Source organism: Rhincodon typus, chromosome 36 (genome assembly GCF_021869965.1).
Source record: "Rhincodon typus isolate 14 chromosome 36, sRhiTyp1.1, whole genome shotgun sequence".
NCBI lineage: Eukaryota > Metazoa > Chordata > Chondrichthyes > Orectolobiformes > Rhincodontidae > Rhincodon > Rhincodon typus.
The window spans coordinates 12,575,422-12,601,227 of record NC_063367.1 but is presented as its reverse complement, the minus strand read 5'-3'; the positions used below and the strand labels follow the sequence as shown (position 1 = coordinate 12,601,227).

Below are 25,806 nucleotides of genomic sequence, written 5' to 3'. Positions count from 1 at the left end.
TTCTTCCTCATCTCAGTCCTGAATGGTTTATCGCTTATTCTTAGACTGTGACCCCTAGTCCTGCGCTTGTCCAACATCAGAAATATTCTTCCAACATCTAGCTTGTCATTTTATATGTTTCTATGAGATCACTCCTCATTCTTCTAAATTTCAGTGAGTACAAGCCCAGTTGATCTCGTCTTTCTTCATATGTTACTCCTGCCATCCCAGGAATCAGTCTGGTGAATCTTCACTGGACTCCCTCAATAAAATGAATGCTCTTCCTCAGACCAGGAGACCAAAGGTGCATGACCAAATGGGTTTTTACAATAATTACGAGGTCACTGTTAGGCTAGTTTGTCTTAATTCCAGATCTTACTGAATTCAAATTGCACCATCTGCCAGATTAGGGTTTGAATCCATGTCCTCAAAGCTTTAATCTCATGCTCTAGACAACCAATGCATTGAACGTATCATTATGCCACCACCCCTCATGTACAGCAGGTTGGTGCCTATGGCATGGGGTTCAACCTGTATTCTAGCTGCAATGAATGCGGGACCTGCCTCCTCACTTTATCCATTGTGGAGGATATCATGCTGTGAGCCAGATCAGGCTTTGGATAGAGAGTTCGAGAAGAAAAAGGTGCAGAAGAGCTATATTAATGCAGACGTGGAGGAGTTAAATTAAATGATGCTCCAATAAAACTAAATTAAGAAAGGTGGTACAGTCATGTCAAAATCTCCAGCATTTAGTGCATTTTTGCTAATCTAAGGATGTCAGATGTTCATTCTGATTCCACTAATTTTAGTATAGTCCATTACACCTATCATCGAGTATAAAGGTGTCACAGAAGGTGGAAAGGGAAAATTGATCACCTGTCAAACAAAAATTCAGATGGATATAACAATAATATCAGGGCACTGACTAAGTCACTCATCCAGTTGAGAAAACAACAGAAAGTAAGGCTTAATTACTGTTTACTTTTAAATGCAGCTTTCCTAAGAACACAGCCCTAGCAGATAAAAAGATATTAATCGTTTTCAGAAAGAAGCAATGTCACAAATCAATAAGCACAATGACATTCCTCAGATAGCTATATGCACCGAGCAGTTGAGCCTACGGACTTGTATTGTTCCTGGTTGGATTCTTCAGTCTGATAACGACCCACCCAGTCGTCAGACTGGTCCAACCAACCTCTGCTACGCTTATGGAAGGGGGAGGGGGGAAATTGTCATGAATTTCTACACTTGATTTTGGTGAGGACACAAGCGTGAGCTGTAAGCAACATGTGGACCCTGGTAACAGAGGCTAAAAGCAAAAGTTACAGTGGCCTTGTTGGCACATCTTTAATTGCACAGTAAAAGAAAACTCTGATTTGGTGCTGATAAGGAGGGTAGTTCGGGGGGTTGCACACTAGCAGGAAATATCATAGAATCCCTACAGTGGGGAAGCAGGCCATTCAGTCCATCAAGTCCCCACCAAGCCTCCCAGGAGCAGCCCACCCAGACCAACGCCCCTTCACTGTATCTCTGTAACCTTGCATTTCCCATGGCTAATCCACCTAACCTGGATTAGGGTTAAGAGCATCCCACCCATCCCTGGATACTGCGAGGCAATTTAGCATGGACTGTGGGAGGAAACCCCAGAGGATACCCATGCTGACACAGGGAGAATGTGCAAACTCTACACAGTCAGTAACCCGAGGCTGGAATCGAACCCGGGTCCCTGACACAGTGAGGCAGCAGCGCTAACAACTGAGCCACCATGCTGACCATGTGATGCAAGTAATTAGGGGCTGTCATTTTTTGTCCATTTAGATGAACGGAGTCCGGATAAATTGTAACAAGCTCAAAGCCATTTCTGTCCTATGAAGTGGCTCCTTTTACAGTTTTAGTTTGAACTTTAGCTCCCATACTCCTGATCTTTGGGCACCAAATGCAGAAAGGAATGAGGAAATAAGGAAACCTCTTTGTGGGTCCGGTCCTGGGTCTGGCCGAAGGTACCATTAAAAGGTCCAGGCAGTGGGCACCCAATTGGGTGCCTCCCTTTCATGATATGTCTGTAAGAAGGTGTCCTGTGAAAGGGAGCAGCAAAGTGTCTGCGGGTATACTTAGGCCTTCCACCACTGGTGGGCACTGCAGGAGATGGGTTTCATTATCCCTCAGCACAATATTCTAGATCAAAATTTGAAATTTTCTGTCACGTTTGGAATGACGGCCAGGTGTATCTCATTGACTAAGAGATCCTTAATTGTGGTTGTTAAGCTGGGCCGATAATAGAGCCCTGTCTGACAGATATAAACAGGAATGTTGGAAATTCTCCTCATTCTGGGAACTGTCTTTGAGTTGGCTGGTGAGAGTCCATTTACTGTGAATGTGTAAATAAAGGGTGACTTGGTTACAGGATATTGGCCTCTTTGGCGTTATTTCAGCTTCCTTTGCAATTTTGACTTTTCCTGCAGGTGCCCTTCAGGGGCTGCTGGTCCTTATTTATTTTGTTTAGGTTTTAGTAAATTGGTTTATTTTATAATAGTAGCTGAATGGATGAGAAATAGCTGATTAATGTATCTCCTGTGCTGTACTTTTTCAGAATGCTACCTGCCACAAGGAACATAAAGTATACCCATAAAGACCTGCTTTAGAAATAGATGCTAAATAGGACCAGGTTAAAAATGTACTTGACTAGACAAACAGTTTAAAAGTCCTCATTGACTCAAGTTTTAGTTTGCTGTTTGGAAACCGTTATGGCATAGTAATTCTTCCTTGACGCCAAAGAGGTCAATAATGTGTAACTAAAGGACTTCACATTCCACACCAGCTAAACAACAACTTACATTTACATGGCACCATTAACATAATGAAAGGCATTTCACAGGAGTATTATAAAACAAAATATAATGTTGAGCATCATGAGGAGATATTCGAGGTCAGATGGTCAAAAGTTTTATCAAAATGGTTGATCCTAGAGGAAAATGAAGCAGAGAAGTGAAAATGTGAGATGAATTCCAGAATTAAGTTCCCAGGCAACTGAAGGTTCAAATAATTCATTATTATCAATACAATACTGGTTGGTACAACTAAAATAGGACCACTCTCAGAGATGGTGAAACTGTTGGTCTATACCCATCTTAAGGCTAAATGTTATGGTAACTTCTCTGAGGCTATTCCCTTTCTCCTCAGGCTGCATTGTCATCAGTGGCAAACTCCCTCTTTAAATCATTTGATGTAATGATTGATTATGGTAGATGGATAACAAATCTACACTTCACTGTTTTTTTTGTTGAAAGGTGACCCTTAAATAAGCATAGATAAATCTGAAGGTAGTACCATGAAGTAGGGTGGTTTGAAATATAAAAACATTTTTAAAAAGAAGCAGAAATAGGCTTTGATTGCTGTACCATTCAGTACGATTATGGTGATGTTCTAGTTCAGCTCCACCTCCTTGCTCCATCCTCATGATCCTGGATCTCCTTCGAGTCTGAATACCCAAAGATCCAAGCCTTGAAAGCACTCAACAACTGAAAATGTAGAGCCCATTGGATTAGTCAATTCCAAAGATTCTCAAACTGAGTCAACCCTATCCCAAAATGACTGCTTCATATCCTGAGATAGTGTCTGTTGGTTCTTGACTCGCCAGCCAAGGTAACAGCCTCTTGGTATCTCCTCTGTCAATCCGCTCAGATTCCTAGATGTTTCAGTAATGTAACCTTTCATTCTTCTAACACCTAGATAGTTTGATGTAATACACTCAAGCTGTCCACCAAATACAGCCTGCACATCCCAGAAAACTATCCAGTGACCCATCACTGCAATCTATCTTCCTTTGGGTATGAATAGATTGCACCTTGCTAAGGGTAAAACACAATTCCGAAGAATAAACATGGAATAGAATGAATTGAACTTTATGTGCCCTTCTCACCAATTTATTTGGAGATGCAATGGTTCGTGCAATAAACTGAGGGGCTTACCATCTTTGTACCCATTCGCAACCTGTCTCCCTTGTTATGATGGGCAGGCAAGATGTCAAGCCTATACACACCTATTGAAGTTGTTAAATGGCCACTAGTGGGCAGGAATGTTGGTGCCTGGTACCTATTTGAATGTGACCCCATACCCTTCAGGGGCACCGCCCCTTCAGGAATGAATCCTACTCCTCACATCTTTTACCCATCCCAACCAAGACACAACTTCCCCACCCCAACTCTCACAAACCCAACCCCTCATTGAGATGTGCCAGGCAGGCTCGAGAAAAGATTCCTGACTTAGCCGTGAAGATCTTCTCCTGCAGAGGTCCCAGCAATAGCAACTGTTCATGTCTGCTGTTGCTGGAGCTATCAAACTAACATCTAATCAGATTGGCTGGCAGCTCTCCAAGGCAAGACCTCCCTTAAGATGCAGGCAGAAGGCCAAGTCTAAAACCTTTAAGGTCAGTGCCAGTGTATTATGGATGTTGAGCAGTCGGATTTCGGGCCAATAGATTTTTTTGGTGCCGGGAAGTCTTTCCTCTGGTAAATGCAGCTCAGGTCCCTCAAGGGCATCTAGAATCACATGCAATTATACGGAAGATACAACACAACAACAGACTTCTTAAAGCAAACAGCAAAATATCTGCTTCACTTGGGCCTCCATCCATCATCCCTCATTTAACATTAATTCTTTTGAAAGAGTAGAAACCAAATAGTTTGGCTATTCCTACAGCCTAATGATAATGAATAGCCTCATAGATTCTGCATTGACTGATGCCTAATATCTTGGTCATGCGACTTGAATCAGAATAGGCTAACCTATAACCAAATTAATACATTTGTAATTGCATCTTGCGTGACACGGTGGCACAGTGGTTAGCACTGCTGCCTCACAGCGCCAGGGACCTGGTTCGATTCCAGCCTCGGGCGACTGTCTGTGTGGAGTTTGCACATTCTCCCCGTGCCTGCGTGGGTTTTCTCCGGGTGCTCCGGTTTCCGCCCACAGTCCAAAGATGTGCAGGTTAGGTAGATTGGCCATGCTAAATTGCCCGTAGTGTTCAGGGAGGTGATGGGTCATGGGGTCATGGATCTGGGTGGGATGCTCTGAGGTTCGGTGTGGACTTGTTGGGCCGAAGGACCTGTTTCCACACTGTAGGAATTCTAAAAAAAAAACATCACAGGAAGATAGAAACAGGAGTAGGTCATTCAACCCCTCCAACTAGTTCTGCCATTCAATGAGATCATGGCTGATCTCATCGAATCAGAATCCCTACAGTGTGGAAGCGGGCCATTCAGCCCATCAAGTCTACACCAACCCTCCAAAGAACATCCCACCCAGACCCATCTGCTACCTTATCCCTGTAACCCTGCATTCTCCATGACTAAGCCATCTAATTTACACATCACTGGACACAATTTAACATGACCAATCCACCTAACCTGCACATCTTTGGACTGTGGGAGGAAACCGGAGCACCCGGAGGAAACCCACACAGACACGTGGAGAATGTGCAAACTCCACACAGGCAGTCGCCCGAATTGAACACAGGTCCCTGGCACTGTGAGGCAGCAGGGCTAACCACCGTGCCAGCCTAACATATGCCCTAGCTCCATATACCTGCCCTTGACCCATACCCCATAATACATTTGCTTAACAAAAAGTATCTAGCTCAGATTTGATATTAACAACTGATCCAGTATCACCTGTCATTTCTGGAAAAGAGCTCCAACAATTTACCATCCGTTTGTGTGCCAAAGTGCTTCCTAACATCTCTCCTGAATGGTCTGGCCCTAATTCTCAGACTATGCCCCTAGTTCTAGAATCATCAACCACTGGAAATAGCTTATCTTTATCTACCTGCCTTTTCCGGTTAATATCTTGAAGACTTCAATGAGATCACCCCTTAACCTTCTATGTTCTTTTGTTCTGGAGAGATCATTTTATTTCATTTTAAACAGTTGTTAAAACGAATCGCAAAACTAAAAAACAACAAGAACTGCCGATGCTGGAGTCAGAGTCAACACAGTGTGGAGCTGGAGGAACACAGCAGGCCAGGCAGCATCAGAGAAACAGGAAAGTCAACGTTTCAGTTGCTTGAAGCAGCTTAATTTTTATTCATCAAAGGGGCTTCTCTCTCTTTCTCTCTTGCTGTGAGCATCGAAGAGGATTCTGTCAACAGCTTCGCTGTAAGTTATCCCTGGCAGAATTGAATACAGCAGGACAGCTTGCGCAGTGACCACCTGGCGTTCGGCATGTAGCAGGGGCCAAGGGTCCTGTCACTTTGTCAAATATTCAAACGTTAATGACTGCAGGACACAGCCCCAGAAAGGAAGCGTTCGCTTCAGCTTTCAAACCACCAGGACACAGTGTATTGTCAGCACTGCTTGCTTGATACTGCGTTTCAATCACTACCGTTATAAATAATCAAAGTAGAGAACCTATGCATGATGCCTAGAGTGTGTTTGCTGCAGTCAAAGGTGGCAAATTGCTTTCTTTTGAGGCCTCAGCTTTCTCTGCGAGTTATCAGGACAAGATGGATGAGGAAAAAGCCAGTCTTAAGTAAAATGTCTGGTAGCCCAATGTTGTATGCAAACGCTGAGCTTTCAAACGAGGTACTGCAAGGCAACAACAATTGGGGCACCAGGAACAATGATAATTCAACCACCAAGAATAAGGATGAACAATAAGGTTGGTGAAAGATTCATTTAAAAGAAAGCACATTATCATTTTAGAGGATACTGACATTGTAAAAGGGAACATTTCCAAAATATTGTCCCAGTGACACGAGTTTCCTGTTACAATAATTGAGTGTTTCATTTCCCTAATTTCATTTTCCAAATTGTCTCCTCTCATCCTTTCCCTTTCATTGACTTAAACTCTATTAACCGTACCTTTGGCTATATTAAGTGACCCCTCCATCGCATTACGCCAGTCCCAGCTCTATCTCCTTGCTCCTTAAAGCACTGAATCGAGATCTTAACCCACAGCTTCATATCTTTCCATGGCTTCCACCCCATACCACCTCAAGAGCCAAATCATCTTCTCCTTCCTTTAACCAGCCCAACCTTCAGCTGCCTCAGTCCCTTCCTGGACTTCCCATTCTCGTTCCACCACAATTTTTTGCAATTTTTCTAAGAACGTATCTCTTTGACGACATCGTTGGTCAGATCTGCTAAGTCTCCTTCTAAATGTTACACCCATTCAATTTTTGTCCCACTTTACCTTTCCTTATTCATTTACGGTATTGAACAAATACGAGTTGCTACATTTGGTGCTCCCTGATAGAAGTAATAACATTAATAGTGCTGATTTCAACGCTATAAATACATTTCTTCATCCGGTTTTCAGGTTTATTGAAAATGATGTCTTTATGCATACAGATAGCAGCCTGAATATTATTTTGAAATAAACCTGCACTGTAATCATTAACCCTTCAGATAACCGCCATCATAGATCAACAATGTAGAACACAAACAAATACATCCATCAGATGACTGCATGCTTGTATTGAATTAATAGTGTTGTGTTCGACACAAATAACTTGGAACAATTTGAAAAGAGCAATACAATCTCTGAGTTCAGGTGACACGTGAATATTCTCACAGTTTACGACAAGAATGGAACCCTTGATTAGATTACAGCCTTGTATTCATTCTCGGGTATCTATTATTCACTACAATATTGCAGGTTCCCGAATAAAGAATTTGTGTCAAATAAAACTGACAGCATTAGTTTCAGGTACACAGGCTCACCAGCGGCATTCAGCCATCCAGCGTTAGGGCTAGCGAGATTTCTGTAAACAGGAGGCCATCGCTTTGGATGTGAATGAAGTTAGTGGGCCCTTACCTTCTCTTGGTACTGCCTCCGAGATGAGTCCAATGACTGAATGAGTGCGGTGGCATGGCCGATGAACATAGCATAGCAGGTGGCACCCACTATCATGCTGAGCATGGTCAACCAGACGTCAGACATACCAACAGGTGCCTGCTTTCCGTACCCGATGCACAGCATGTGGCTCATTGCTTTGAACAGGGCATAGGTGTACTGCTTCGACCAGGTCTCATCCTGTGAAGGAGAACAAACTGTCAGAGGGCAGCAAGAATAAAAACTGAAAGAACTGAGGACACTGTCAATCAGGAACAAAAACAGAAGTTGCTGGAAACGCTAGAAATGTTTGCTGGAAACGTTAACTCTGATTGTTTTTTGCCTTCTTCACAGATGCTGCTAGACCTGCTGAGCTTTTCCAGCAACTCCTGTTTTTGTTGTGCGTCGGTGCTAATTTGCAAAGTGAGTTCAGCAGTAGACATAACTAAATACGACAAATCTGAATCTTATCATTTCATTATAGGTGAAGTTGAAAAGGAACACGTAAAATTCTATTCTGCAAATCCCATCCTCCCTGCAATGTTACGGCTACTGTAAGAAAATAAGCAGAATATTTTACTAATTCATTTGTCACAGTTTTTTTTTCTCCTCTTTCCCTTACGTTCGTCAATTCCTTCTCCCACTGTGCAAGCCTGATACAAAAGACAGTACACCAACAGCAACTTGTATGAAGTCACATGTAAAGCAATACAAAACGTTTCAGAAGTATCAGCAAACCAGAGGGACGCCGGGTCACCTGAGGAGACACTAGGGCTGATGTCAAAAGCTTGGTCCAGGAGGTACATTTGAAGGAGCAACTTAAAGGTTGATAGAGAGTTAGGGAGGCAATGAAGTTTAGACAGGAATTTAGAGAGTCAGCCACTGGAGATATGGAGTCAATGGTGGACGAAAGAAATGTTCACACAGAAGACCAAGAGGTTGTTAATACTGCAAAATAAAAACAAAACAATATAAAAAGTGTGTAAATTAAAGTGTGAATGGGAGAGAATTGGTCCTTTGTACTAAATGCAGGGGGAGGCAATAGCCTAATGATACTACCGCTGAACTTTAAATCCAGAGGCACAGATAATGTTCTGGGGATGCGCTTTCGAACCCTGCTGTAGCAAACAGTGGAGTTTGAATTTGATTTTCTTTTAAATAATCTGGAATTAAGAGTCTAATGATGACCATAAATCCATTGTCAATTGTCAGGAAAAAGCCATCTGATTCACTGACATCCTTTAGGGAAAGAAACTGCCATCTTTACTTGGTCTGGCCTACATGTGACTCCGACCCACAGCAATGTGGTTGACTCTTAACTCCCTGTGAAGTTGTGCATCAACTCCCTGCTCCAAACCATTCAAAGAAATGCTTGCCTATTGCCTTTTGGTGAAGACAATGTCCCTTTAACAAATTAAATCTATCTGTTTCACATTTGATTATTTGCTGGAAGATGAAACAATATTTTCCCTTGTGAAGAAAACAGCCACAGCCAGGCCAGTGGTTCTGTGTGTGGTATTCTTTGCCTCTGAATCTGCGTGCCTGTGTCCTACTCCAAGACCTAAGCACAAAATCTTGGTTGACATTCCAAGTGCAGCATCAGGAGACTGGTGCACTGCAAAGGTGCTATCTTTCACATGAGATGCCTTCTCAAGCAGGATCTGAAAAAATCCCATGGCACTGTCCTGAAAAAGCACAGGGCATTGTCCTGAAAGCTACTCATTCCACATTCAATAGATTATCTGGTCATCACCATGTGGCCCTTTGTGGGAGCTTGCTGTGTACTAATCATTATCATTTTTCTGCATTGCAACTGTGATTATATTCAAAACTATCAATTAGCTATAAAACATTTTGGGACATAGAAACATATAGAAAATAGGAGCATTGGTAGGCCATTCAAGCCTGCTCTACCATTCAATATGATCAGATTTGATCATCCAATTCAGTACCTTGTACCTATTTTCTCCCCATATCCTTTGATCTCACTAGCTCTAACTCCTTCCTGAAAACGTTCAATGTTTTGGCCTCAACTGCTTCCAATGGCAGAGAATTCCACAGGCTCCCCACTCTCTAGGTGAAGAAATTTCTTGTGGGACATCTAGTCTTCCTGAAAGACACAATCTAAATTCAGGATTTTTATTATGTACTGTTATGTATGTCAACCTCATGTTGGACAATTTCAATCTTATCTGTGTATTCAAGGCTGAGACAGAAAGGTTTTGAATCATTCAGAGAATCAGGGGTATAGGGAAAAGGCAGCAGAGTGGAGTTGAGGATTATCAGATCAGCCATGATCTCTTTGAATGTCAAATCAGACTTGATGGGCTGAATGGCCTACTTCTGCTCCTACTATTTATGGTCTTGAACTCAAGACCTTTTAAGGTGGATCACCATGAATTTTAACCTCACCTTTTATTTCAGTGACTATTCTCTTTAAGACCACAATGTATGTTTCCGAGAGTGTTTTCTCCATAACATTTTGGTGATACTTCTTGACAGCATTGGTGATTTGTTCATGAGTTACACTTTCTACTTTAAAGCCTCAAGATGTGTTGCAACTCTTGTCAAAATCAGACATTGGCCTGCCTCTTTGTTTATCAACCCTCTCCTAAGTCAACACCAGCCTCTCTCAGAGTCAAGTGGCAACATTGGTTTGGGCTGTGGTCAGTATATCACCCTTTGCTGGCCCAGAAGCTGCTTGAAAGCTCACTGAGTGGAAAGATATTATAGAAGCATTGTTGCTCTCTCTCTTGTCTGTGGCACAGTGAATCGCTGTTGCAGTACGTTCTGCCAGTATCCTGTGTAGTGAAAATCGATATCCTATTTTGCCATTGTACTTAACTCATGTGTCGAGGACATTGTGACATGTTGCAAACAAATAGTCGTCACCATCATTATCAAAAATAGTCTACACTTAAAAAGAGAGCACTTCACTCTTCACTGTACTGTACTTGACTGTACATCTGACAGTGAAATGAGAAATGCATGCATCTACTTCATATGCCACTGGCTGTTGTGAAGTGGAGGACATAATCTTCAGAGATAGAGCCAATTGTTAAAAAACGTCATTGGGTACACTCCGCGATTCATTAATTATCTTACCAGCTGTCACAGATTCTTAGAAAATGACTTGTTGCTCAAAGAATGTTCTAGACTTCCTGTGATAGTTCTATTCATTTTCCTTCCTTCAATTATGCTCTAGCTTGGACGAGATCACTTAGATTACTGAGCCTCGTATTCCATCAGCTTCTGGTATCTGTAAATATTGTTGAGCAATATGATCATTGCGCAACTTGCTAAATAGGGTAAAGACATGTCATTCTATTTCCACAGAAGAATCACAAGGACTCTTAGTTCTGAGAAAATGGAACATTGACACAGCGGGTTGAATTTTTTCCTCCCCTGTGGGCTTGCAGGAGGGAAGACCTATAAAATTCCATGGGTGCCTTTCTTGTTGCCTATCCAATCACTTCCAATTTGACCTCAAGATCCCTCCTGCACTTATGCCAAACATAGGCCAGAACAAATGCTCTCAGGACATGCTCTGAAATCTCACCTTGGCACGTAGTGGCAATGAAATTCAATTCTGTGCTCTGGAATTTTTTTTTCCCCTTTATTCACAGGATGAGGGTGTTGCTGGCTAGGCAGCATTTATTGCCCAGAGGACAGTTGAGAGTCAACCACATTGCTGTAGGTGTGGAGTCACAAGTCGGCCAGACCAGGTAAGGATGGTAGTTTCCTTCCCTAAAGAACTTCAGTGAATCAGATGGGTTTTTCCAACAATCAACAATGGATTTGTGGTCATCATCCAGATATTTATTGAATTCAAATTTCACCATCTACCATGGCGGGATTCGAACCCAGGTCTCTGCATAGTAACAGTCCAGTGATAATACCATTAGGTCATCACCTCCCCTTGAAATTTAGCCTCAGTAATGGTGAGCACAGAGCTATCATCCATTGTTGTAAAAAATCTAACAGATTCTTTAATGTCTTTTAGGTGAGGGTGAGGAGGTAGAAACCTACTGTCTTTAACTGGTCTGGCCTACATGTGGCCCCAGGCCCACAACAACATGCTTTATTCTTAACTTCCCTCTGAAGTGGCAGAAACAGCCATTCATTTCAAGGGCAATTAGGGATGAACAACATAGTTGGACATGCTAGGAAGACCCACATCCGATAAGTTTTTTTTTCCCTTTTTTGTTAAAAAAAGCATTTAAATAGACAATTAGTTCCACGCAGTTGCAATTTTATGACAGATGAGTGCTTGAAAGTTGGCAATGGGTGAGAAGCCTGATTAGCATGCTTCATTCTTGGTGGGAAGGGGCCTTCTTACAGTGGTGCTGTTTTCCATAAGAGACACCCTCTCCTCTTGCTTCGCAACCTTCCACCTTTGCTTCTCTGGTCTGTGCAGTCCAGCTTTCCTCAAAGCCTCAACTCCTGGCCCTACCAAGAACCTCTCTCAGATTGAATGGATGGTTTATGTTGTCACATGTATTTTTACATCAATAAATATAAATAAATCAGTGAAAAACTTTCGTCTCTTGCCAAAACAGAGCGCCATTTTGATAGTTTAAGAATGAGAGAAAAATGAAAAGGTATAGCTTAAAGAGAAGTCCATCTACGTTCGAGGTCTGAGCCAGCTCAGAACCACCGCCACCCCGCTGCCACCTAAGCAGACTTAACTAATGCCAAAGATGCCAATCCTCAGATGCCATCTTTCGCTGCTGGGCCGATTCCGGCATTGCCAGCGCCGAACCCACCAATGTCGGAGACTACACTCCAACCCCGGCCCACCTCATCGATGTTGCCATGATGTTTTCCCTGCCACTGCTGCACTGCTGGACACCAACAACGACACAGTCACCGATCGTCAGGTGCCATCTTTCACCTCTCAAGCAATTCTCAGCTCTTCATTGTGAAGGAAAAAACAGAGTTAATGTTTCGGGTCTGGTGACCCTTCCTCAGAACTGAGTTCCCCAGTTTTGAGGAAGGGTCACCGGACCCAAAACGTTAACTCTGCTTTTTCCTTCACAGATGCTGCCAGACCTACTGAGCTTTTCCAGCAACTTTGTTTTCGTTCCTGATTTACAGCATCCTCAGTTCTTTTGGTTTTTTTATCCAGCTCTTCATTGTTGGAGACTTGTTGCAGTTCCAGAGATGGCCACTTCTCCCAGCAGTGCTGTTTGGACTGGAGACCGGCTGGTCAAGCTAATTGGCTGGAAGCTGGCAAAGCCAGGACTTCTTCCCCGGATAGGGACGGAAGCCTTGCCTTCAGTCAATTATTGCATTTCTTGAATCTTTGATAGTTCCAGAGCAAATTTACAAAGAAGGGTTGGGTATCATACTGACTTTATGGGAACCCTTTAAAATCTCACCCAGTTTTTCTTGGACATACTTTGTTTTGACTTAGCTTGAAAGTGTTTTATCCCCTTAAGTTCCCTTGAAGCACACACTGCTTGCAACCAAGAGCCAAACAAGGTCTAAATTCTAGATCTCTATTAATGCCACTCTACAGCTAAGTCCTGGATAAGTGCTTAATCTGTATTCTGCACTCCTACTACAGTACAGTCAGACAACTCATAGTAGCCAAAAACATAAGTACAAAGCTGCATTTTATCACGTAGTGGAAAGGTGTGGAGCCTAACAAATATAATTGTCATTCCTCTGATTTATACATTCTTTTTCAGGTTCCATGGTGTCTCAGTGGTTAGCACTGCCGCTTCACAGCTCCCAGGGACCCGGATTCGATTCCAGCCTTGTGTGGAGTTTGGACATTCTTCCCATGTCTGCATGGGTTTCGTCTGGGTGCTCTGTTTTAGTCCCACAGTCCAAAGCTAGCCTACATGTGACTCCAGACCCACAGCAATGGGGTAGACTCTGAACTGCCCTCTGGGCAATTAGGTATGGGTAATAAATGCTGCTAGCCAGCGAGACCCTCATCCTGTGAATGAATAAAGGAAGAAAAAGGTTAAGTGCCAAATTACCCATAGTGTCCAGGGATGCGCAGTCTAGGTGGATTAGTCACGGAAATGCAGGATTACAGTGAGAGGGTGGGTGGTCTGGGTGGGATGCTGTGCAGAGATTCAGTGTACTCTCAATGGGCTGAATGGCCTGCTTCCACCCTGTGATCCTATGGTTTAAAAAAACAAGTTAACCTTTCTCTGTCAACAAAAGCTGGAGTGGTGCAAAGCCTTAATTAGACCTTTTCAACATATTACCAGCTGATATGTTGTAGGAGGAAATGACGCCATGGATTTAAAGCAAAATAAACTTGCATTTGGCCTGTGGCGAGATTTCAAAAGTGTCTGCTGTTGTTCAAAATTAGAAAGGCAAATTGTTGGCATCTTATTACATTCAAAACAAAGATCAACGATTCAGATAATTTCGATTTGCATATGATTTATGTATCACTGGCAAAAGCTGTTTGAGGCCCATTTTATTTCCTTAACCAGTTAATGTCCTACGGTGTTTCTCAAGTTCACAGAGGATGCTCTGCATTATAAGGACCACATGAAATGCAATGTGCTTTAAGAGTGTGATTCTGTCTGGATATGGAGCAGCTGGGAATAGACTACTTCCAGTAGTCAGGGATTGTAAAGTGAGCAGAGCCTTAAACTCAGAGTTGGGCCACTCAGGAAGCTGCACTTTACACAAAGCACAATGGAAATCTGAAACTCGAATTCTCTTCCCCCCAGCTTGGTGGGGAGCAACAGCAAATTTCAAATCTGAGACATTTAGATTTTTATTACGCAAGGTTAAGAGATTTTTCTCAGACAATGCTGTGGCTCAGTGGTTATAATAGCTGCCTCATACAGCCAGGGAACTGGGTTTGATTCCAACCTCACGTGACTGTCTGTGTGGAGTTTGCACATTCTCCCTGTGTATGTGTGGGTTTCTACCAGGTGCTCTGGTTTCCTGCCACAGTCCAAAGATGAGCAGATTAGGTAGATAGTAGGAACTGCCGATGCTGGAGAATCTGAGACAACAAGGTGTGGAGCTGGATGAACACAGCAGGCCAAGCAGCACCAGAGGAGCAGGAAAGCTGACGTTTCAAGGGTCTAGACCCGAAACGTCAACTTTCTTGCTCCTCAGGTTAGGTAGATGTTTCTTATTCATTCATGGCATGAGGGTCTCACTGGCTAGGCCAGCATTTATTGCCCATCCTGAATTGCTCAGAGGGCAGTTAAGAGTTAACCACATTGCTGTGGGTTTGGAGTCACATGTAGGTGAGACCAGGTAAGGATGGCAGTTTCCTTCCCTAAAGGATATTTGTGAACCAGATGGGTTTTCCCCCAGCAATTGACAATGGCCATCATTGGACTCTTAATTCCAAATTTTCTATTGAATTATGGCCATGACAGGATTTGTGCCGAAGTCCCCAGAATATTACTTGGGTCTCTGGATTAACAGTCCATCAATAATACCACTAGGCCATTACCTTCCCATAAGACTGGCCATGCTAAATTGTCCATCGTGTCACCAAGATGTGCCAGCTAGGTGGATTAGCCGTGGGAAATGCAGAGTTACAGGGATAGGGTCGGGGGGAGATAGGTCAGGTCGAATGCTCTTCTAAGGGTTGGTGTGCTGAATGGCTTCTTTCCACATAGTCGTTATCCTATGAAGAGTATTAAGGGTGTGGGACTGTAAGGCAGTTGGATAAATGGCTAGCTTGTGGTCCAGCATAACACTAACAACATAAATTCAGTTCCTGTTCTGGCTCAGACACACTTGCGGCCTGCCTGCTCACCTAGCAATGCCCTCCACACCGAGTATGGAAGGCAATAGAAAATACATCAGTACCAAAACTGCTAAGAAATTAGCTCAGGATGACACATAAGTTGACAATGAGTTAAGTACCTGTCTCCAAACAGAGCACTCATGACATCAGTATGGATTATAGAACATAAACAGGCAAATGGAATTAGTTCTCATGGATTACACATGGCCTGGCTGAGTGGTGAAACAGGCTTGAAGGGCTGAATGGCCTATCTGTGTTCCCATTGCCTTTTCAATACAGCCAAAAAGTCACTATCTAGGATGGAATGGAAAACATGCTGAATCGTAAATAAATTGACGAGAAACTGATCTGCACTAGCTATATAAATATTATTGCTATAACAGAAGGATGGAGGCAAGAAAGTTTTGTTTTCAAAATGTAGTTAGATATGGTTCTAAGCTCCAAAGGGACTAAAGGGTATGGGGAGAAAGTGTGAACAAGATATGGAGTTGGATGATCAGCTGTGATCATAACGAATGGTGGAGGAGGCTTGAAGGCCTTTTCCTGCTCGTATTTTCTATCTTTCTATGCAATGCTGCAGTGAGTAACTCACCTATCTCCCCAATGGCTATCCCCACCTACAAGGCATAAGTGAGGGTCTTGATGGAATACTCTCCACTTGCCTAGTTGGGTGCAGATAAATGAAGCTCAACACTATCAGAGCAAGGATGTCCTTTTGATTTCCCCCTTCCACCAAAACGTCAACACTTCCTCCACACCAACACACAATAGAAGTAGTTTGTACCACCTACAAGATGTAATGCAGTAACTCGCTAAGGCTCCTTTTTGTAGCACCTTCCAAATCCACATCCTCTACTGGAAGGACAAGAACAATAGATGCATGGGAGCATCACCACCCGTAAGTTCCCTATCAAACCACACACCATCCTAATTTGGAACAACATTGCTGTTCCCTTACTGTCGCTGGGTCAAAACCTTGGAACACCTTTACAAACAACATTGTGGGTTTCCCGACGTTCAAAGACAGCAGCAGCTCAAGGTGGGTCACCACCTAAAATAAGTAACAGATGTTAACCCACATCCCAGGACTTTTTTTAAAAAAGCATCATGTTACAGTTCCATCTGTTCATTGCTCATTTACGGAGAAGGAATTGTTTCAAAGCTAGTCAGCCCACAGTGTGTAATGAAATTTAACTGGAGAAATGTTAAAAGAAATCCTTGTTCAATACTCCTTGTGTTCCCGACATCTGAGTAAACAAACGCTGACGTTAGTTGGAAACTATTTGTTTTTCCAGATGATTGAGTGGAATGTAATGCTGGTGTGGACTGTTTGGGATAAGTGGCTTGTTTCTGTGCCCTCTATCCTGTGCAATATTTATGTCCAGGGAGAACTAGCCAATTGGGTACAAAATTGGCTTGATGGTAGGAGACAGAAGGTGGTGGTAGAGGATTGTTTTTCAGACCAAGGCTTGTGACCAGCAGTGTTCTGCAGGGTTCGGTGCTGAGTCACTATTGTTCAAAACTTATATAAATGATGTGGACGAGAATATAGGAGGCATGGCTAGTAAGTTTGCAGATGACATCAAAATTGGTGGTATAGTGGACTGTTATCTACACTTAGAAGTTATCTAAGTGTAAAACAGGACCTTAATCAACTTGGCATATTTTTTAAGTTGAGAGGGAAAAGATTTAAAAAAGACATTGGGGCCATTTTTTTACACAGAGAGTGGTTCGTGTGTGGAATGAACTTCCAGAGGAAGTAATGGATGTAGGTAGAGTTACAACTTTCAAAAGACATTTAGATAAGTACATGAATAAGAAATGTTTGGAGGGATATGGGCCAAGTGCAAGCAAGTGGGTCTAGTTTAGTTTGGGATTATGGTCAGCATGGAGTGGTTGGACCAAAGGTTCTGTTTCCATGCTGTATGACTCAATGACTTCCTGTAACTCCATAACTAGGCTCGTGAGACAAGGAATGGCAGGTAGAATTTAATTTAGACAAATGCAAGGTGTTGCATTTTGGTGAGACAAACCAGAGCAGGATTTAAACAGTTAATAGTAGGGACCTGGGGAGTGTTGTCGAACAGAAAGACCTCGGGGTGCAGGCGTGTAGTTGTTTGAAAATGGTGTCACAACTAGACAGGGTGGAGAAGAAGGCGTTTGGCATGTTTGCCTTCATTGGTCAGAGCGTTGGGTGCAAGATTTGAGAAATCTTGTTACGGTTGTACAGGACATTGGTAAGGCCACATTTGGAGTACTTCATTAAATTCTGGTAGCCCTTCTGTAGGAAGGGTGTTATTAAACTGGAAAGGGTGCAAAAAATATTTACAAGAATGTTGCTGAGACTGGAGGGTTTAAGATATAGGCTTTTCTCCCTGGAGTATAGGAGGCTGAGGGATGGCCTTATAGAAGTTTACAAAATCATGAGGAGCATAGATAAGGTGAATAGCCAAGGTGTTTTCCTCAGGGAGGGGAGACCAAAACTAGAGGGCATAGGTTTAAGGTGAGAGAGGAAAGATTTAAAAGGAACCTCAGGTGCAACTTTTTCACACAGAGGGTGGTGTATATATGGAATGAACTGACAGAGGAAGTGATACAGGTGGGTGCAATTACAATATTGAAAAGACATTTGGACAGGTACATGAATATGAAAGGTATGAAGGGATACGGGTCAAATACAGGCCAATGGGACTAGACCAGTTTAGCAAACTAGGTCAGAATGGGCGAATTGGGCCATAGGGTCTGTTTCTGTGTTGTATGACTCTATGACTCAGTGTAATTTATCAAATAGGGACAATTGTGCAAAGTGGTGATGCCACGGTACAGGCTGTTTTGCTAAAACACAAAGTCACATTGTTGTGCAACCTTGCAGTATAGAAAATTGCTCTGTAGAAAATTGTCATAGAAAATAACATTATTGGGAAATTACTATTTAAAAAAATCACTGTACTGTACAGTAGAAATTTCACATTATCCAAACAGCACCCACTATTCATCAATTGTGTTACAGCCAATTTGCGTTAACAAAACACGTGTTATTGCAGAACTACCTGTACTGCCAATCGAAAGGCTCAAGGGAATGCACTGAAGAAATGGGTCCAAATCCCACAAATAACTAAATCTGGAATCTAAATCTAGACTGATTGACAGTGACCATGAAACTATCATCGATAATCATGAAGCTCCATCTGGTTAGCTAATCTCCTTTAGTGAAGATATCCACAATCTGCCATCCTTACCTGGTCTGGCCTACATTTGACTCCAGAGTCACAGCAATGTGACCGACTCTTCAAGGTTCAAACTGACAAACTCACCAGTCCAAGGACAATTAGGGATGGATAACAAACGTTGACCTTGTCAGTGATGCTTACATCCCACCAAAAGAGTAAAGAATGTGTGGCATGTTGTGACTGATATGTACAGATTCATTGTCTTATCTGGGGATCTCTTAATTGCTTCAAAGTAAACTGACACAGATTTTAGATAATTGACCAAGGAACCAGATGAAAATAAATGATTGCTTGTAGTGCATTGCTATGATCTGAAACCTGTCCCTTGAAAAGGTAATGGAAGCGGATTAAATCAAAACTTTCTAGATGGAAATGGATATACACACCCAAGAAGAGAAATGGTTGTTGGACATTGGGAAAATAGTACGGGAGTGGATAACTCTTCACATGATCACTATAGCTCTCCTGGGATGAATGGCCTCCTCTGATTCTATATGATGCAACTTGGTTCATCACAGGTAAGACCATATTGAGTTTGGTATTGACCATACAGCCACCCAAATCAAAATGAATCTGTACACAAAAGTCATTATTTACATCTCTCAACAAGGAAATGCTAACACAACCCAAATTGAAAGAGCTCTAAAAGTAGACAAAAGTGGAGTCAAATATCTGGGGGGGATTAAAGGGGAAATTCAAGCCAATATAAGGTATCAGTAATTACTGATCATGCTATTGTAACTTAGACACCATTTTATTGATTTGAAAAGTAAAGATCATTAAGCATTTGTATCTATCTATTAAGCATCTTTTATGCAGTAAGCAGTTAAACAATTAATTATGCATTAAACAGTCAATAATGTGCGTACATTTAGTTTGACGTAATTGAATGCTCTGGAGGAACAATGCTCCCTAAGTTGTTAAAGCTATCAGACCAAGAAACTCAACCAGTTTAGGATGTATTATGGAGCACATGATATCGTATTAATATGCAGAATTTCTGCTTTATTTGTCTTTCTGGGCGGATAGAAACTTCTGGAATCTTTTCTCAAGCTATTAAGGAGGTTGGGTGAAGTCCAACTTGAAACGATGGGTGATCAAACTTTTAGATTTTTATTATTTCTTAAAGGAGTACGAGAAAGGAGCCAACCAGTAATGGTACCTGGTTCAAAAAAGGACAGATTAAGAGTTAAGAAACCATTAAAAGAAAGTTTTCCATTTATATAGCACCTTTCATGAACTCAGGACATCCCGATGCGCGTTAAGAGCCTTTAAAGTGCCATCATGGTTGACATGAAGGACATATGGGAGCTACAGTGAGCACAGCAAGCTCTCGTAGATAGCAATGTGATAATAACCAGATAAGTTGTTGGACAGATGTTGACAGTGAGCAAATTATGGATTAAAACTGTATCATTCATTCCTGTAACTTGCTATCCTTCCCTCCATATGCTGCACCATGTTGAGAGTTATCAATGCCTTCTATGTGCTCACTTAAGGTTGCTGTGACATGACTCTTTTTTTCCCACAGGCAGTGACTGAATGAGTCACAACACACTTATAGCCTCATCACTCATGCTTCAGTCAAATCACTGATTGCTGCACATTAATGATGAGGAAGTAGACTTGGTTCTTTTCCATAGATCAAGGCAAGGTTAATTTCATGCCATGATGAAGAACCGGTTTGTCACAGAAACTGACAATGAACCTATTCTGCAGAAAAGTCATTGTTTAGGAATCCATAGTCCTTTATGTTTTATGTGCTGTCAATTGTTAAGTCACAGCAACATTTAGTACACGCTGTATTAGGATCCACCTTGTTCGGAGATTAAATAGCAGATTTTGCACGTAATTTTCAAAGTAAGGATGAATAAACTCAGTAAATGTAATTTACAGCCTTGCCCCACCAACAATTTGAGTGACTTTCCATATATTTGAGTGATCATCCAAATGACTAGAAACAAAGGCATTCATGGAATGCTTTTCATACCCTCAGGACGTGCACTTTGCGGCCAATTTGTGAAAAGAGACGCTGCTGCAAAATTCAACAAAGTTACACAAGTGACATAATGTGGAGATAATCTGTTTCAGTGACTGAGGGTGCTAATGTAGTGGCAATTACTTTTAGACTTTCATCATCCAAGACAGCACTGTGACACATTGGTTCGCACTGCATGGTCAGTAAATTTGGGGGTGACACCGAGATTGGTGGCATAGTGGACAGTGAAGAAGATTATCTAAGATTACAAGAAATCTTGATCAATTGGGTCAAAGGGCTGAAGGGCGGCAGACGGAGTTTAATTGGGATAAATGCAAGGTATTGCTTTTTGGTAAAACAAACGAGGGGCAGGACTTATACAATTAAAATTAGGGCCTTGGGCAGTGTTATAGAACAGAGTGACCAAAGAGTTCTGGTACATAATTCTTTGAAGTTTGCATCATATATAGATAGGGTGGTTAAGAAAGTGTTTAGCACGCTTGCCTTCATTGCTCAGATCATTGAGTACAGGAGTTGGGACGACATGTTGAGGTTGTACAGGATGTTGGTGAGGCCTCTGAGAGCAACAAATGCTGGAGATCACAGCAGGTCAGGCAGCATCCATGGAGAGAGAGCAAGCTAATGTTTCGAGTCTAGATGACTCTTCGTCTAGAGCTGAAGTGAAGTGCGGAGGGGGCAGCATTTATGCTATAGTTGTGGGCAGGGTGTGGCGATGGTGGGATGTAGAATGCTGTTGAAGAAAAGATGTTGATAGTTCAGATTAAGTGATCAGAACGTGACAATGGCAGAACAATAGAGTGTCCAACTGCTAGTCTTGAAAGAACAGATAGTCCCACTCGGGTGGGGGGAGGGGAGAGCGGACGTGGTGACAGAGAATGTAACAAGTAAAGCTAAAAGAAAGGTAAGAAATGGGAATTGGTTCACAATTTATAGGTGTTGAACTCAATGTTATGCCCAGAAGGCTGTAAAGAGACTAGTCTGAACATGAGATGTTGTTCCTCCATCTTGCGCTGTGATTCCTGGTGCACTGCAGCATGCTGAGGACAGAGAGGTGGGCATCTGGAGTAATTGTTCCTCCCTGATGGTGAGGTCTCTTCTGGGGTACTATGTTCAGTTCCAGTCTCCCTGTTATAGGAAGGATATTATTAAGCTGGAGAGGGCTCAGAAAAGATTTACCAGGTTGTTGCCATGAATGGAGGGAATGAGTTATGGGGAGAGGTTGGATAGGCTGGGATGTTTCTCACAGGAGCGTAGGAGGTTGAGAGGTGACCTTATAGAAGTTTATAAAATTATGAGGGTATAGATAAAGTGAACGGCAGGTGTCTTTTCCTTAGGGTGGGGGATTTCAAGACTAAGGGTCATATTTTTAAGGAGAGGAGAAAGATTTAAAAAAGACATGAGGGGCAATTTGCTTACACAGACAGTGGTTTGTGTGTGGAATGAACTTCGAGAGAAAATGGTGGATGTGAGTACAGTTACAATGTTTAACACACATTTAGAAAAGTGCATGAATAAGAAATGTTTGAAGGGATAAGGGCCAAGCACAGGCAGGTTGACTAGTTAGTTTGGGATTATGGTCAGCATGAACTGGTTAGACCGAAGGTTCTGTTTCTGTGCTGTATGAATCTATGACTCTATGCTGCCTCACAGCGCCAAGGACCCAGGTTCCATTCCAGCCTTGGGTGACTGTCTTTGTGGAGTTTGCAAGTTCTCCCCTTGGCTATATGTGTTTCTGCCTTGTGCTCTGGTTTTGTCCCACAGTCCAAAGATGGTTATGTAGATTTACTCTTCCAAATTGCCCTGTAGTGCCCAAAGGTCAAAGGCTAGGTGGATTAACCATGGTAAATGGGTGTTACGGGGATAGGGTGGGGAAGTGGGTCAGGGTGGGGGAGTCGGTCTGGGTAGAGTGTTCTTCGGAGAGTTGGGGTAGACTTGTTGGGTTGAATGGCTTCATCTGCACTTTGGGGAATCTATGATACCAATATCTGGTATATTCATGGACTAAAATTGCATTGGCAGGGGAAAACACAACATGGATGCAACGTTCAGCTGATTATGAGTTGAGCCACAAAACCATCTGTCAACGCAAACCAGTCTGAGCCGAAGTTAATTTGGGGTGAAATCCTATAAAGGCCCAAATGACATGGGCTATGCTGAGACTTATGGCAGAATCACATGAGCAGTCTAGTGAGGCCTATTCGACTGGGACAACACATCCATAACATCACAAGCCAAACAGAGACATGCCAGGGAATTCCTGGAGGCCTGACATTTCAACCAGGACTCCGTCAACAAACACATTGAACTGGACCCGATACACAAACCACTGAAAAACAGAGCTGGAAGTGATACCAACCACCCCAGCAAACCGAGGCATATAAATGAGAAGCGGGACAGGACACCAATGCTTCACCGGAGGTGCACTGACAGTGTAACCTAGCAGGGTGACGAAACGTTTGCAATCAAACACACTGGCTTGGCGAGCAATTCTACAACCTCATCCACAACCCAAGCTACAAATCTTCTCAAAAACTTTAAATCCTCTGCACTTATTTAAAATAGTCGCATGGAAATTAATGCATCAAGATGAGAGGGCAGATTAGGACTGAGTTTGACATCTCATCAAAGAGACTGCACATCCAACATTGCAGCATTCCCTGACGATGGCACTGAAGTGTCAGCCTAGATTTCTGTAATGAGATATGTTCTGGAGTAGCGCTTGAAACCAGAACTTTCAGATTCTGATACAAAAATAAGAAATACTGAACACACATTGCTGACATGTTATGCCTGCAAGTTTGATTCTTGCCAGGAACGTGTTACCACAAACAAGTTCACCTCAGTCACAGGTCAAGTTGCGTTCATCCCTTTTCATTTCCTCCAAGTTTATTTTCCTTCAGGCAGCTTGATATTACTTATCCCAAACTCTACAGTGTGCCATCATCGAACCTCCTTTGTCACTTTACTACAACAAACTGTGCATCAGATGAAATGCCAATTTTTAGCCAAGATTGGCAACGTTGCTATCTCTTGAACTGACCACAAAAAGCGCTTCTTGGGTGGTCATTTCCCAGGAATTCACAGCCTCTGAACAGCCAACTTTAACTATCATTTCCTCCATGCCCGGTGTATTTGTTCGCAAACAGATTTCGCATTGCAATTCCACGTCACTTTCAATGAGAGCCACGCACTTCTCCAGGCAAGGTGCAAAGTCAATTTAACAACAAATAAGATAGACTTCTGGAGTAGCTGGGAAATTACCGCAGAATGGGAAAGCAGGAATGAGTCAAGAACGCCTAAGTAGCTCTGAGAGACCTGGGCACCAGAGCACTGAGCAGAAACATTGTCTTCCATCCAATTCTGTAAGTGGTTCGGGTAATGAGCAAAGTTAATATTGTTTTCTACGAAATGCTTGTCAATTTCTGCTGCACCGTACAATCTAGGAGTCTACATAAGAACTATTTGCGGCTTCAAAACATGACAGTAAACCAAACTGCTTGCGTGAAATGTTTGAATGAACACATACCAAAACAGTCAGTGTTTTTTATCTCTCTGGTTCAGTACTGTGGAGCACATGATCATGTCACTTTCTAATCCTATCTGAATTGGTTCCAGCCTCAGGAGTACTGATAGCTCTCAAAAGGAGTCAACTGAATCCCTGTACCCTGCGACAATGAAACTCTGATACAAAACCTTTCGGAACTGACTGGTATAAATTTAAGGGAGAAGTGCTCATCTTAAGGAAGCTTGTTACAAACTTGAATTGAGGAAATCTGTTCAGCCACACTCACCTGATGTCCAACACAAAAGTGCACCAAGTCCCCATCGGAAAGTTGCTCTACACTAACAATGCTGATTCTGTGCCTTCATAGAGTCATACAGCACAGAAACAGACCCTTCAGGCCTACTTGTCCACGCTGACCAGGTTTCCCAAACTAAACTTGTCCCATTTGCGTGAATTTGACCCATATCCCTTTAAGACTTTCCTATCCATGTACTTTTCCAAATGTATTTTAAATGCAGTAATTGTACCTGCCTCTACCACTTCCTCTGGCAACTTGTTCCATATATGTGCCACCCTCTGTGTGAAAAAGTTGCCCCTTGGGTCCCTTTTAAATCTTTCCCCTCTCATCTTAAACCTATGCCCCCTATTTTTGGACTCCCCAACCCTGGGGAAAAGACCTTGACTATTCACCTTATCTATGCTCCTCATGACTTGATAAACCTCTGTAAGCTTACCCCTCAGCCTCCTATGCTGCAAGGATAAAAGTCCCAGCCTATCCAGCCTCTCCTTATAACTGAAAACCCTCCATTCTTGAGAACATCCCGGTAAATCTTTTTGTACACCCTTTCCAGTTTATAGCAGGGTGACCAGAATTGTATGCAGTACTCCAAATGCGGTCTTACCAATGTCTGGTACAGGCATAACTTGACGTCCGAACTCTTGTACGTAATACTCTGACCGATGAAGGCAAGTATGCCAAACACCTTCACCGTCCTGTCTACCTGCGATGCCACTTTCATGAACAATGCACCTGTTCTCCTACACCTCTCTGTTCAACAATGCTCCCCAGGGCCCTACTGTTAACTGTGTAAGTCCTGTTCTGTTTTATCTTACCAAAATGCAACACCTCACTTTTATCTAAATTAAACTCCATTTGCCACTCCTTGGCCCATTGGTAAATAGACAGGCTCTCTCATTCAAGCAAAGAAATTGATGATCAGTAATGGTTCAGGATTGTCAAGACTGACGGATGGCAGTGTGATAATGTGATTTTTATTTCAAATTATTCATTCATGAGATGTGGGCATTGCTGGTTGGGCCAGCTCTTACTTCCAGGCTCTTGGAGAAGGTGGTGCCTTCAGCAGGAACATAGAACCATGGAAAATAGGAGCAGAAGTGGGCCATTCAACCCTTTCAGGCTGCTCTGTTATTCAATATGATCATGGCTGATCATCCAACTCAGTTACCAATTCCCACTTCCTCCACAAACCCTTTGACTCCTTTAATACTAAGAAGCATA

At 42.5% G+C, this 25,806-nt stretch overlaps 1 protein-coding gene across 1 annotated transcript in view; it reads right to left on the bottom strand.

Moving 5' to 3' along the window:
• hcn4 (hyperpolarization activated cyclic nucleotide-gated potassium channel 4) overlaps window positions 1-25,806 on the bottom strand; it is a 352,489-nt gene that overhangs the window by 132,619 nt on the left and 194,064 nt on the right. The window contains exon 4 of the mRNA XM_048617159.1: window positions 7,792-8,010. Within this exon, the coding sequence (XP_048473116.1) occupies window positions 7,792-8,010 (219 nt within the window). The remainder of the gene's footprint in view (window positions 1-7,791; window positions 8,011-25,806) is intronic.